The following is a 14,538-nucleotide window of genomic DNA, read 5'->3' on the forward strand; positions in this document are numbered from 1 at the left end:
GCTCTTATGACACTCATTCTGGGCATTTAAACATACCATTTCATTTCTAACCAAATATTGAAAGGTTTTTCTTTTCTCCTGTTCAGTTTCTTTTATTCCTTTTGTTGTTTTAATTCCGATCTGCATGACCATTGAAGATGTGGTCATGGTGAGATGCAAATCCAATAATTCGAATTTCGATCATCGAGTCAATGAAAGAGTTAGGGTCTTATCAATTGTGGGCAAAGTAGTTTTTGATCATGAAGTCCGAATTGGTCCCATGGTGCTCATATTGATAAAAACGTAGTCCACTGAAGGAATATTTGAAGTTCATGAACTCGAGAGAGAAATGTTACTCCTCATATTCAAATGTGAAAAATACAAGAGGAAATTGAGATGAGTACCGTAGTCAGATATTAATTGTCATCTCATTAAAGTGTTGATATTTGCGTTTAACATTTAAGTACATTTCTCTCTTTTCAAAAAAACAAAAACTACTTTGCTAAATGTTTAATAAAAAATATTATTTATAATTATTATATAATAAAATGTTAAATATTTATTTAGCGGAGTCGAACTATGCGCAAGTTGAAATTTTTTATCCAATGCCTAACTTTTCAAATAAAATTTCAAGTTTAAACGAATAATGAGTAAATTATCCCACCTTAAATCAACCAACTCAAACCGGAGTTTATAAAGGGCCGGGCCCAAACAAAGCAAACTCTACTGGAAGGCATGCCCAATGATCAAATTAACGACGTGAATACCGTTCATACTGTGCTGTCCGCATTTCGAAGTTTTCAGATTCTTGCTGTTTTCTCTCTTTCCCTGCTTGGCTGGTTCTCAAGAGGAAAAGGAATCAAATAGCAAAATTAAAGAAAAAGTTCTAATTGAATTTGAATCCTGTTAAATTTCCTATTAGCCTCGATCAATAGAAATTAAAAAATTTCCCTCAAAATTTTTTTTGATGGTCCTGCTTCAACCATCCAATCAAGCAAATAGATCGATCTTAAATTTGCTGTCTTTTTAATTATTATCGATTTACTATTATTATTATTATTATTATTTTCTAAATGGATTCTAGCAGGCGAGCGGTGGAATCGTACTGGAGATCGCGGATGATCGATGGGGCAACCTCGGATGAAGATAAAGTAACGCCCGTTTATAAGTTAGAAGAGATCTGCGAGCTCTTGAGATCGTCGCATGTTAGTATTGTCAAAGAAGTTTCAGAGTTTATCTTGAAACGACTCGATCACAAAAGCCCTATCGTCAAGCAGAAGGTAATTTCATTCAATTCGCTTTGAATTTCTTGTTTTCAGTTTGGTTGAATGATGGAATTTATAGACAGCTCTAAATCATATTTGTTGTTTTAGATGAGAAAATTTTTGCCGGGGAAGTCTTTTTTGAGAACTTTAACTCAATTTTAGTCAAATGGTTAAAGTAAGGATCATAAAATTTACCCAAGTTTTAACTTTTAAGTCGTCAAATATCAGTATTAAAGTATCACTTTGTTTTTGCTCATAAAAGCAATAGGCTATTAACAAAAATTAACTAGAGGAGCCTTATATCCTTCTAGGCGAATAAGTCTTGTCATGTAAATGCTGCGTGTTTAACGTGTGGGCAAGTTTTTTTCCCATAAGTGAATTATTAGAGCATGATATGATGATACTCAGTGGGTAGTGGGATCTTGCAGGCTTTGAGGCTGATAAAGTATGCAGTTGGAAAGTCTGGTGTGGAGTTTAGGAGAGAGATGCAGAGGAACTCAGTGGCTGTTCGTCAGTTAATTCATTACAAGGGACAGCTGGATCCCTTGAAAGGGGATGCACTTAATAAGGCCGTGCGGGAAACAGCTCGTGAGGCTATTTCTGCTATATTTGCAGAGGACAATAATACCAGTAAGCCTTCTCCAGCAGATGACTTTAACAAAAGAATAGAAGGATTTGGCAACACAAACTTCGAAATGCCATCAAATGAGAAGAAATCATTTCTAAGTGAAGTAGTTGGTATTGGAAGTGCTTCTATCAAGCAGGGAATTAGTAGTTTCACCCAGGGTCCTTCGCTTAGAAAGAATGATAATGGAAGCTACAAAGGTCCTACTCTTCGGAGGTCGTTGACTACAGAAATTGACCATTCTGATAAGTACAATCCAGCTGAATTGCGCAATGATTCTCAAGAGTTTTCCAATAATACTTCTAGTGGAACTTGGGGCCTGGATTCGAGAGTATTAAAGACAGAAACAACAAATGGGGAATCTAGCTCAAATTATTCAGCGACTAAAACTCGTGAAGAGAGATTATTGGAAACTATAGTTACATCTGGTGGTGTCCGTCTACAACCTACTCGAGATGCTATTCAGGCTTTCCTTGTGGAGGCTGCAAAGCTTGATGCATTGGCTTTAAGTCATGCTCTTGAATCTAAGCTTCTATCTCCATTGTGGCAGGTAACTTGCTATTCCTTTGTATCGAATCATTGGACGACAAGATCACGTACTTAGCTCTACCCCAGGTTATCTACCCAAACTATTATCACTTCAACCACTTGTCAATCATGCAGTCCTACTGTACTATGTGATCATGTTTCATATTGGTGATAATTTTGTATTGATATCTTTTACAAACCAATGAATGGCATATTTGTGTTTTTTATCTCTTAACCTTAACAAGAATTTTTGATGGTCAGGTTCGCATGAAAGCTGTGTGTGTGCTTGAGTCAATTTTGAGGAGAAAGGAAGATGAGCATTTTGTGATTGTGGCTTCATATTTTACTGAGAACAAAGATGTTGTTTTGAGATGTTCCGAGTCTCCCCAAGCTTCTCTAAGAGAAAAGGCCAACAAGGTAATTATCTTAGTCAACCTTATGTTCTGTTTTTAATCTGAAATAACATCGTTTTTGTTAAGTTTAATGTCCAGCCTAGAGCACTGTTTTTCGTGCCATGCTTGTATGGTTCCCCCCCCCCCCCCACCTCCTTTTGCTAAGCAACTAAAACAAGCTCTGATTAAATAAACTGAAATCATGGAGGATAAAGAAATTCACCTAACTTATGCTTGAGAACTTGCTTTAGGCATATAGAAAATTTCATTTGAAGTTCTTTTTAAACGTTGGTTGTATTTTGGTTTCATGATAATTGTTGGTAGAACGATTGATTTTCCTTCCTGTTTGGGTTCATTAAGGCCATGGATTTACTAATGGCATGTTTATGCAATATAAGTTGATGTACTGTATTAGTTTCTTCGTTCGATATTCACATTCTATTATGTTATGATTGGCTTTTGCAATTTTCACATTCTATTTCAGTTCCTTTTTTATCACCCTTCAGCATAAATCACAATATTCATGTTATTTGTATGGTTATTGTGCTTAATCTCTACTTCTTTAGATATCATGATTCTGAATGTTATATGAGCTTTACCAGTTATTATGTATTCAGATGCTGATTTATAGGTGGTAAATACTATTTTCCGTGTAAATGAAATTGAAGCCACAGTTGACATATATATGTGATCTTGGTAAACAGGTGTTGATCCTTTTGAATGGAGAACAGGCAGGTGATTTGGCTAGTAATTCAGAGAAGTCTTCAAAGCCCATGACAACTCCTGTTCAAATGCCTGACCTGATAGACACTGGTGATCCTGATGATTATGATGGACAAAATACATCTATAAAAGATTCGCATAATCAAAATACTTCAAATCTGACCGGAACCCCACTTATTGATGACTTACTTGGAGATGGTATAGATGCTGGTCTGAGTCCCAGCAAACAGAAATATGATGATGATCCCTTTGCAGGTGTCTCATTTCACTCTGGCGAAGGTAGAGAAAATGTGGACGATCTTTTCTCTGGGATGACTATAGATGACAAGTCAGTTGGCAATGGTAATCATGTGGCTGCTAATAAAAAATCTGAACTAATTGATATCTTTGGGACCAATTCTGAAGCTCCATTCGAGCCAGAGAATAAAACAAATTCTGTTAATGATTTAATGGCTGGCTTGTCGATGAATGAGAATCCACCTAATTTGAAGCAGAAAGGAATGACTTCTGAGGCCCCTGAAAATATATTTGCCAATATTAACACTCATTCTAGCCAACAAGCTTCTAATGATGCTTTGAGTGGCATCTTTGGTTCTCAAGCCACGGGGATGAATGCAACTCCGATGTTTCCTTTAGGGACCATGCCATATGCTGTTCCTCCCGGAATAATGTTTAACCCAGCCTTTTCCTCTCAGCCTATGAATTATGGTGCTATGGGGAGTTTCTTTGCGCAGCAGCAATTGCTTGCTACAATGTCTAACTTACAACACTTTGGTAATCTTAATGCACAAAATGCTGGGATTAATCATGTTTCCAGTGGATCAAATGGAGGATCACCTATGCCTGATATTTTCCAGTCAAATTTGCCAACTCAAACAGCTAGTTCTATGATGAACAATTCTAAGAAAGAGGACACCAGAGCGTTTGATTTTATTTTGGTAAGTTTAAGTTCTAGCATTTTCCGTTTAAGGTAGTCTTATACCAATTTCCTCGAGACATTATAAGTTACCTTTGCATTCTTGAAGTAATTGTTCCATTACTTGTCAAAACCTGAGGTCCTGGAATGTCTTCTATTAAACATGCTTGTGACTCATCATACTTGTTATTTTATGTTTGATGACAAGCTTTACCCTCCCTGCCAGTGGTCAAAAATTATCTCAGGGCCTGTCTCTGTTTTCAATTACTTTTGCTATTTGTCTTGTGACTCGTCATACATGTTATTTTTTGTTTGATGGCAAGCTTTACCCACCTTGCCAGTGTTCAAAAATTGTCTCAGCTAGTTCTTAGGTGTTTAAAACTCTTCATGCTTTCTATCCACTACTTAGGCAGATAAAGCAGCATTTTGAAGGTGGAAAATGAGAAATTAGTTAAAAATTGCTGTTTCTACTGGCATCTAGATGCAGAGATAACTAATAACTTTCTGTTGGACTTGTGAAATCTGACTTGGAAAAATATATCATCCGGTTGTCTACTTTCATGGACCAAAGCATTTTGAGTCTGTGAATGCTTTTTACTTGTATTATGCCCAATCATGCCATATTTTCCCTGCATGACTCTTTAAGCTACCTTGTGCAAATAGCAACACCCTCCTTAAGAAGGCCTATACATGTGTTATATAATTTGGGCCTCTTCCCTTTCTCAAGATTTTTTATTTTCTTGGACTGCCGTAGCTAGTATTCTTTATTTTTTTTCTCTTTTCATTTTCTATGTAGCATGAGATTTAAATCAGATTAAATATGATTCAGCTCTGGAGTGAGCCATTTGTGGATTACACCTGATAATCTTGTATCTGGCTTTTGTTTTGCAGGACCATCTTGCAGCCGCTCGTGATCCAAAGAGGACTGTGTAAGGTATTGTCTTGAATGACGGTGATTTTCTTTCGAAATAATGAAGCCGTTATATTACATGCATCTTTGACCATTGCATTGCATGTAATGTAAATAGGTGGGAAACATCCAAGTCAAAAAGTATAAGCTACAATTTTGTTGGGAAAATGTTGTGTAGTTCGCTATTATAGCTTTCTAGGTACTTTGTCTTTTTCTATGGTATTTGTTTTTCAGTTACTTTCTTGTTGGAATGGATTTGTAGAGTTTCTGTACCGCCTGTCTTTCCCACCGCCACCACGAGAAAAGCGTGTTTCCACCGGTAAGGCATTTCGACTGAGACAATGTACATCAACAGCAGGTCTTGACTCTTAAAACTCTATGGAGCATTGAAGTTGAATTGCCCTTTTTCAAACTTACATGTTTTGATCTGTTAAAATGCCTGCAAATATTATGTATTTATGTCTTAAATTTATAGAAAATGGCTCTTTTTTCTTTTTTTTTGCCCCTAGCTTTATAAATGTATGCTCCACGTGCAATTAATTTTGGGTTTTACGTTACTAGCCTTTTGAATTTCCAAAATAAATTATTAAAATTTACGACATTAATTTTATTACATAAGTAAAAATAAATAGGCATTTTGTTGTCGATGAAATTTGAAAGCTATTAATTGGTTCGAGAAATCTTGTTGGCTTTTTGATATTCAAATGTTGATTTTATCATTAGTTTCTTCTCAAATCATTTTAAAACCATAATGGGTAAATAAAAAGAAAAGAAATAAGTACTTTATTTTCAATAAATCACGATCATTGATTTTCTTAAATTAAATACTCTCAGCTATTGCGAATATTCTCCAAGTAGGTTCTTACATTTTCCAAAAACAGGAACTAAAAATGAGTACATCTTTATTATGTATGCTTGGGTAAGTCATCCAATACGAGTATATATTTGATGAAGATATATTGAATTAAAAGTTATATATTTAAAGAAATATATTGTATAATAATCATGTTTGAGTACGAGTAAAACAAATATTTAATGAGTAAAATAATGACAAATATGAATTGCACATAGATTTAAAACATCGAATGATTGTGTAAAAGAAAATTGAAAAGTCCGGATAACTATTTCATCCGAAGTAATATTCGCTGCTTAGCATATCTACACATCAATGTGTATGTACAAGTACAAATTGTGATCTCAAAGTAATGTCAGTATAATCAAATGTCCAAAGGGGATTTAGTGGCGCAGCCCGAGAAGAAAAGATTTAAATTAAGGTGTTTTAGAGTTAGGGTCTTGGAGGTTGCTCCACGATGTAACATCCATCTTCTTGGTTCTTTTGAGTTGCTTCGCAGTGTCCAAACGCTCAGACGAATATGGTGATGGAATCTTGTTAAGCAGTAAATAAAAAAATGATTTAGCACAACTGTTGTTAGCAAAAGAGAAGAGGGGACAACAATGAAGTCCTTACCAAAGATGGTATGTACTTGTTGATCGCTGCTAACATTGCTGCATGGCCTACAGCTGATACCTGGCAATAAGATTAGGGAAAAAGATGAATATATAAGCTAACTTGAATTGAAGCAGGGTAACACTACCGAGTTATGTTATTCAGATTCAAGGGTGAATGTCGGGATACGGGCATGGATTCGACACGGGTATGTGTGTTTGCAATGTGGGTAGTATGCATGTGTAAGAGTGCTCATGCAAAACAAGTAGGGATCACAGGATACACCAACAAGCATGCTGCCTAATCTCCAAGTAGCCACGGGCAGGCCTTTAGATATATTGCATATAATGGTTCACTTATGGGGGTTGCTTCCTAGATGGACTGCATTCTAGGAACCAAAACATGGCTGCCAACTAAACTAAGCATAATGAAAGGAAGTTAATGAGACATTTCAAAAAGGATAGTAACGGATGAATGCTCATCCGAAAAAGTATTATGATGACGTATTCCATTTGGTTGTCCTCTTTAATTTTTTCAAGATCTGGAAACAAAATGATTCACCATCAAGGAAAGGGAAACTAATAGACCTAATCAATGAATTTAATGATGGGGTTTTATCATAGCAAATCAACCTCTGAATGATGAAAGTGTTGGTTATAGAGAGGGGTTATACTGCTTACAGGAAGAAGCATTAGAATTGTAACAGGGATAAGTGTAGCAATGTCATTCAGTGTTCTTTTTAACTTCCTTTTTTCTCTGGCTGTGACCTTCTGTCCACGCAATTGCTTTGCAAGTAGCTCAAGGGAAACTGTGATGTCGACAAATAGCAACTGAGTTCCCAAACATACATCCTGCAAAATTTTCGTTGTTTTATCATCAGTGCTCAAAGTATAAGACCTAGTATGAATCTGTTCAGTGACAAGATGCTGGGTTATTGGCCTTACCCTACTTGAAGCAATCAATTTGATGCAGTATTTTCTAATTAAACTTTCATTCAGGGAGCTTGACTTGGAGATGCCAGTTCCCTCCTCAAAGGATACCGTATCTTTCCCGGCTGAACCGAAGAGCTGCAGCTGTCAATAGTAAAAAAAAAAACTGTAAAGCAGTGGTAACAGTTGTCCACATGTCTGCGTGTATGATTAAGCTGTCAAGATTTTGCATTTGATTTTCACAATCTCAGAAAGCTACCTGCCAAAACAGTGACTAAATAATGTTAATTTGTTCAGTGTTATTGTTGGCTTCAGGACTGCATATCAGTTTTGCATCAGTAAATGAAGTTTCCTGGTGGGTGGTCATATTCTTTTTTGTTAGAGAAGGTTGTATAATAGAAGGCATATCAGGCTTGCAGAAGGGAAAACTGTAAGAGACCTTGACAGTTGAGACTAGGCATCACCACATTGCTCATCTGCATCACTTTTATACCCCTACCCTTATACTAAATTCGATGACATACACATTCTTTAGTACCTTTATCATCATCAACCAGACAACCCTGGTCCTACTGGCAGTCTACTTATTCTTCCACCTTTGAACTCAACTTCACTGGTTATCTGGTACTGTCATCATCATTGTTTATATGATCATGTCTGGTTTTCCCCAATATCATTGCAGCAAATGGTTTCTAGAAAAGGACCACTCTTTTGATGCTTTCTAGGGTAATGCCCTTTCATAAATTGTGGTTTCGGCCAATCATGATGTTTCACATGCAAAATACAAAGGCCTTGCAACTTTTAAAAACTTTTTCCCTGACTGGTATTTGAGCAAAGTACAAACGTGAAGCACTTTAGTAGTCACTCCATCTATCACAGTTTCCTCTCTTAATTATTTCCAGTACGAGGAAGGTGTATCCTCATGAGATTGTTAAATTCCTAGTCAAATAACATTGCTTGAACTGTATTCATCCTACTTACAGTCATACAGGATTTCACCATTATTATTGTTTTTTCCTTCAAATCTGCAGCAAGTTTGCCAATGGAATTTATAGTGAAAGGAAATGACATAACATTGCATATCTGAATTTAGAATCCATACCCTTTTCGTCAGACACAAATGTCTAAATTCATCAATTTGAGGTTCTTCTGTTGTCAGTGCTTCCAAGACCTCTGAAAACCGGGTTGTGCCACTGCCAATAGCTCCCGTAGATGGTCCGTCCTTAGAGTCACTCGAGTTTGTAATCTTTAATGGTTCCCTGCTAGAGAATTCAATATTAGTTCAATAATGTGTTCTTTTAGTACAAAGTTCATTCAACTGAGGAGAACACCATGGGAATGCCATATGAAACAACCAACATACCCTGATCTATCGTAAGCAGCCCAGTAATCTTCCAGACATATACATAACAGCTTTTGGCTGAAAATTTCAGATAACCATATCTTTAATTTCCAATTTACTAAAAAAAAGGATGACTTAAAATATTATGGTAGAAATATTATTGACTACCTCTGGAGCAAGAATGCTAACAACTGAGAATCTAAGGGCTGCTGAGTTGAGCGGCTGAAGTGAGCAAACCCAGAAAACACATCATAGCAAACAGTAAAAACTTTTGACAATATGATTTCTTTCTCTGCTTGTATCGTGTGCTGCTTGGACCTTCCTTTCTCAGAATACCTTGTGCAAGAAATTGTATCATAAAAATCAAGCCATCCAATTTCATCAGTTACTACCTGTACGTATAATGTTAGCCTTCGGGTTAGTTCTGGATTCAAGGGTCGGAAAAATGTCAGATTGAGATTGACTCTACAGTTCAATGTGATGTCCTAATCCAGGAATAGAGGGGTAAGAATAAAATGCAAGAATTCTTGCCAAGCTCAATGGGTAAATCAAATGGCTTGTTTTAGGCATTTTCAACATAAAGCCATAATAAAACTAACCTCCATGAAGAATTGGTAAACTGATATGGAAGAGAATTCTGGGTAAATGAAAAGGATGCCACACTCCAAGTAGCTGCACCCAAAGCACTAACTCTTATGGCATATTTCAATGTGCAGTTATCTGGAGTCAATGAACTCAAACACATTTTACCTCAGGAAGTCCTTCACCAGCTCATCAAGATCGTTTATGCGCAATTGCGACAAAAACAATCTAGTCCGCCTTCCTAGATATGCAAAAAGTCCTAACGTAGCCAAGCTATCTGCTTGAACCTGTCAAAATTTTAAATCCAAATATTTATATAACTGCTTAACAATGTAAACCATGAAGCCAGGGAAATATTCATACATGACATGGAAATCATGAGACAAACCTTGCTATTAAATACCAGTTTGCCTGGAATTGTGGTTTCTTTGGTGAAAGCTACTGAGAGTTTTCTCTGAGCCAACCCTATCCAAAATTCCAGATCATCACTCTTCTTGCCAGACAGAACCTTTGCTCCAAAATGTGACAGGAAATGAGTTTCAAATCCTGCCTCAGTAGCTAACTTATGTAATTTGTCGACCGAAACAATACCATGTGAAAGATCCATAAGCTCCGTTATAGCATCGCCTACTAATATTTTAGACAAGGGACAAGAGATATGTTCAGAGCACAATTTCTCTACAGCAGCACAGCAGCTTATAGCCACAATAATTCCTGCAACGCCACTGAATATTCTTGTGTTTAGCTAGGTTAAACCATAAGTTACACGATAATCAGTGAATTTCTCCAAAGGTGAAATTCCTAGCATGTTTGCAGAAATAAACATACGAACCTCATTCATAGTTACCATAGGGACAGAGTTGTTAAGTAGGGAGGGTGTCAATAATCCTAGAGGGAATAAAAACTTTTAGTTGAAAGCAAAGGAGTTTTTTGAGCAAACCTTCCTGCATACTCCGTAGACCATTTCTTTAACAATGGATTGAAAAATTCTGCCATCCGTGGAAGTTCCACCACTCTGAACCATTCTACCAATTCTGGATGTCTCAGTTTCAACCGACTTTCAATGAATTCCTCTAATGAATCTGTCTCTGTCGTCAAACTGAAGCAAATGGCAAAACAAAATGTTAGAGCTGCTAAGCACCAATAATCACCAAGCATTCCTGAGAAGGAGACAAGAAAGTAGACTTGACCAGAGTCAGAGAACTCTTGGGGAGTTTTCTGCAGGTATTAGCACAAAAACCGAGTGTAATCTAATAGTATGAAATCTTTGAAAACAAAAGGAGTTGGTTTTTGGAGTTTTAGATCTTTTGTATCATCATAAATGATACCGATAATAGAAATTAAAAGAGCTGCCGCAAAAACTTACATCTTTCTAACTGGGGATGGATTGTTATGACGTTCTTGAGAGAGCAAAATCTCCACTTCGATTACGGTTTTCAACATAGCATAAACAGCTACCTGAAGAATCATATTAGTCAATGATTCTTCTCCAATATCACATTTCCTTTAGTAATTCGCAAAAAAAATGTCCTATCTCAATTCAACAAAAGTATCTATGGACCATGTGATAGTTCAAGGAACTAACAACACACGAAACACTATGAGCTTGCACCATATGTTTAACCTATCTATATAAGTAGTTCCCAACAACATGAATCCCAATACCTTAAATGTACTATTAGTAGAATATTTTCTAAAAATGCACAAGCTCCTAATTTGCTTGTACTTATTTGGGGCTTTTAAGCATATACCTGATGAGCGATACGTTTATGCCATTGATGCACGTCCTTTCCATTCCAAGCCATTGCAAGCTCAGCACTGGTTCCATCCAATTCAAGTGACTCAACAGCAAGGGAAAAGCTTCTGGCAGATTCATGTAATACCCAAAGAAGACAATTCACCCTATTGAATTTGGTTGCAGGAGAATCCGCCTCAGGTAAAAGAGCCTCATTGCCAGTATCAGAGGGATCACAAGGAGGCGAAGATGACACTGATGATAATGCACCTAGAAGTATAGCCTTTGAAGAAGTATAACCAGCAAACCACAATCCAAGTAAGCTGCTCTTCTTTGCAGTGAAATGACTCCCCCGCAGCCTTGGGTGGAAGTTTGAGCAGTGGAATGTACTTGAACTAGGCTTCCAATCCCATCCATAAGAAGATTGAAAAGTTTGTCTGTGACAGATAAAATATGTTCAACTCCTGAAACCAACAAATCCATTAAATACTAAATTGCTTCCCCCCATCTTCCATTTTGATTCATTTAGCCTTTTTGGTTTTCAAAGAGAATTAATGAACTGATCCAAAATGAATATTACATGAATCAGATGAGCAATTTACAGTACATTACTGGGTTCTAAGTCCCAAACGAAGTCAACACAACTTCATATAACCAAAAAGAATCAAATAAAAATGAATGCCTTTGAATCAGATGAAAAGAAAATAGCAAATGCAACAAATTAAAGATTTCTATGAATTTGATACAACCAAAGGCACCAAACAAAAAAACCAAGATTTTTTTTTTTTTTTGGGTATCCTTGAATCCGTTTGAAGGAGTAAAACATTGAAGACGTGGATAAGGGAGAAGAAAAAAAAATAGAAACTTACGTGTAATAGGAGAAATGGGGCAGTTGAAGAAACAAATGGGAAGCCATGGAATGGAAGCAACAAAGAAGAAAAAGGCAAAAGGGGTGTTAGTCATTTAAAATGATAAGAAATAGAACTTTGGGCAGCGAAAGCATCGAGGTAAGTAGGTAGGTACACGGTTTATAATATTAGTTTGTTGTTTTTTTAATTACAGGTAGATGTTCTTGTTGCCTGTCCTTGGTTTTGTCTCCCGCCAGCCTTTTCTTTTTCTTTTTTTTTTTAATGACAGATAATTTTGTGTTAGAAAAAGATAAAATGAAATTAAATTTGATTTAACCAGGATATTTAGAAATCATTTCAACTTGAAACAGTCCACTCAATCAACTTACTACTTTAATATCATTCTCCATTATTTAGAAAAGAAAACCTAATTGATCTCTTTAACCCAGGATTTGAATGTGAAAAAGAAGAAACTGTGATGTTGGTTATTGCATGCATCGTCTTAAACAATTTCTCTCTGGATTTTCATCTTCGATCAGATTAATTGAATCCAGAAGCTCAATGAAAATAATAAATTTATATGAAAAAAGGGATTGTAATTCATTCCTTTTGGTTTATTTCATTTCAGTCGGTTATCTCCATTGATTTTTTAGTATCTAAAATTAATAACTAAGTTGGTTGAATGAAGCGATATTAAATTTGTATATTTTAAAATATTATAGTAAATATTTTACTTTATAAACTTTGTGAATTTGTAAAGGAATATGCCACTTAAACAAAGGAAAATTCCTATGAGCCCAAGGGGGAAAAAACTTAGTGCAATAAATCTTTGATCAGTTATTGTTGAGATGTGAGATGATTAGCAATTCGGCATTAATATATCATTTTTCTGAATATTCTTTTCCGACAGATGCTTCCATCTCCGATGAGTTCCCAAATCCAAGTTCCGACAAGTCCTGCTTTGCCATCAAGTTCCTGTGAAAAAGAACAAACATTTTTCCAGTTTAACTCGTACTTATAAATGCACATATTATATACCAACATACAAAACACACACGTATATTGCGACTTAGTTTGCACAATATAAAAATTTTAATGCCTAGAGTGTGGATTAGCACAGGATTTCAGATCAAGGATTAACTAATTTCATCCACCATAATCACTCAGTACTCATGAAATATCTTTACAAATTTCTGTTCAAAACATTCAACAAAAACTTTTTTCTCATATTAGATTACTAAATCTGATCTTGTGCGGGGTTGTGTCTTGCATGCATAAAATGTTATGATATGAGATTTTTAGCAGATACAGGGACTGGAACTACATACAGAAGATCATTCAATCGAACCAGCAAAGTAAGATTCTGAACAAATAGATCAAAATTTTCTGAAAGAAAAATTTAAAAAATATATATATATTTCTTACAGCAAGAAAATTGAAGGCAATTGAGGCTCACTTTTCCATTCGACACTGCAAGTATTTCTTGGAGAATTGCCTACATTTTTCCGATTTATGACCAGAAGTTTTAAGGCAACTGAGGTACTCTTTCTTCTCCTAAAGGAATTAGAAAAAAAGGTTAGTAACATTGAAGTTACAAACACAATTCAAGACCTCAATTAGAAAATCTTGTTTCAAGAAAATACTAGTACTTCTTTTAAAGAGCTCCAAGAATGAAAAGCAAGATTGCTTACCAAGTCACACTCATGCAAATGATCCAAAGGGAAGATGCCCTTCTCGGGTGGCACTGGTCTCAGCCCTCTATTCCCACCAAATGCACCTCCTATTCCAAATGGGTGAACTCACTGTTTAAAAAACAAGGCTATACAATTTGGGAAAACTACAAAAAAAAAAAAAAAGAAAAACTAGTATCCTCAGAGGACATTTATCGAACACCTAACCAGCAATTTAAACTACACTAAAGAAAATGAAGTGTTCTGAAGAACAACATAAACAAAAGGCAATTTTCTTCCCTAAGCTTCAAAGGGATTGGACTTGGCAACTTTTTAAAAGCATGGGAACACGATATATTTAAGGACTATACTGGCAAGCTGAAAATTTTCAAGAGACTGATTATCAAAGAAACAAAATTCTCTCGTAAGAAGGAAAAGAAAAAAGAGAAAAAAGAGGAAGTTAATTTCCATGTTATGGAATTACCTGCACTCATTTTACAATGTGTTTGATCGCTGATTTGCCTACGTCTTCAGCTCTTCCAGTGCCAGCCAATCTGCAATTCTCCCAATAGACTCTGGTTCTAAAAATGGCAACTTTTAGATTCAGAGTTTTTATTTGAGAATTGAGATTTACTGAAGAAGCTTAG

The 14,538-nt window shown here is 35.9% G+C and overlaps 3 protein-coding genes across 4 annotated transcripts; 1 reads left to right on the forward strand and 2 right to left on the reverse strand.

The window, feature by feature from the left end:
• The first annotated feature begins 712 nt into the window (after positions 1–712).
• On the forward strand, positions 713–5,830 carry LOC105769238 (protein MODIFIED TRANSPORT TO THE VACUOLE 1). The gene is made up of 6 exons (XM_012589728.2): positions 713–1,259; positions 1,673–2,419; positions 2,659–2,814; positions 3,494–4,450; positions 5,320–5,362; positions 5,601–5,830. The coding sequence occupies exons 1-5, from the start codon at positions 1,053–1,055 to the stop codon at positions 5,359–5,361; spliced, it is 2,109 nt and encodes a 702-aa protein (XP_012445182.1). The 5' UTR covers positions 713–1,052; the 3' UTR covers position 5,362; positions 5,601–5,830.
• A 553-nt stretch (positions 5,831–6,383) lies between these two features.
• On the reverse strand, positions 6,384–12,478 carry LOC105769566 (uncharacterized). Of its 2 annotated transcripts, none has more exons than XM_012590277.2 (14): positions 12,243–12,478; positions 11,390–11,810; positions 11,005–11,096; positions 10,579–10,737; positions 10,027–10,363; positions 9,807–9,925; positions 9,656–9,728; positions 9,225–9,448; positions 9,078–9,134; positions 8,817–8,976; positions 7,730–7,858; positions 7,466–7,636; positions 6,807–6,866; positions 6,384–6,724 (listed from the first exon to the last, which is right to left on the reverse strand). In XM_012590277.2, exons 1-14 carry the CDS (start codon positions 12,287–12,289, stop codon positions 6,608–6,610), a joined length of 2,166 nt encoding a protein of 721 aa, XP_012445731.1. In that variant the 5' UTR covers positions 12,290–12,478; the 3' UTR covers positions 6,384–6,607. The 2 variants fall into 2 exon arrangements, with proteins under 2 accessions (XP_012445731.1, XP_012445732.1); XM_012590278.2 differs by having other exon boundaries at positions 8,817–8,973; positions 12,243–12,470.
• A 514-nt stretch (positions 12,479–12,992) lies between these two features.
• On the reverse strand, positions 12,993–14,538 carry LOC105769568 (uncharacterized). The gene is made up of 4 exons (XM_012590281.2): positions 14,376–14,538; positions 13,913–14,001; positions 13,678–13,775; positions 12,993–13,196 (listed from the first exon to the last, which is right to left on the reverse strand). Exons 1-4 carry the CDS (start codon positions 14,383–14,385, stop codon positions 13,103–13,105), a joined length of 291 nt encoding a protein of 96 aa, XP_012445735.1. The 5' UTR covers positions 14,386–14,538; the 3' UTR covers positions 12,993–13,102.

Source organism: Gossypium raimondii, chromosome 5 (assembly GCF_025698545.1).
Source record: "Gossypium raimondii isolate GPD5lz chromosome 5, ASM2569854v1, whole genome shotgun sequence".
NCBI lineage: Eukaryota > Viridiplantae > Streptophyta > Magnoliopsida > Malvales > Malvaceae > Gossypium > Gossypium raimondii.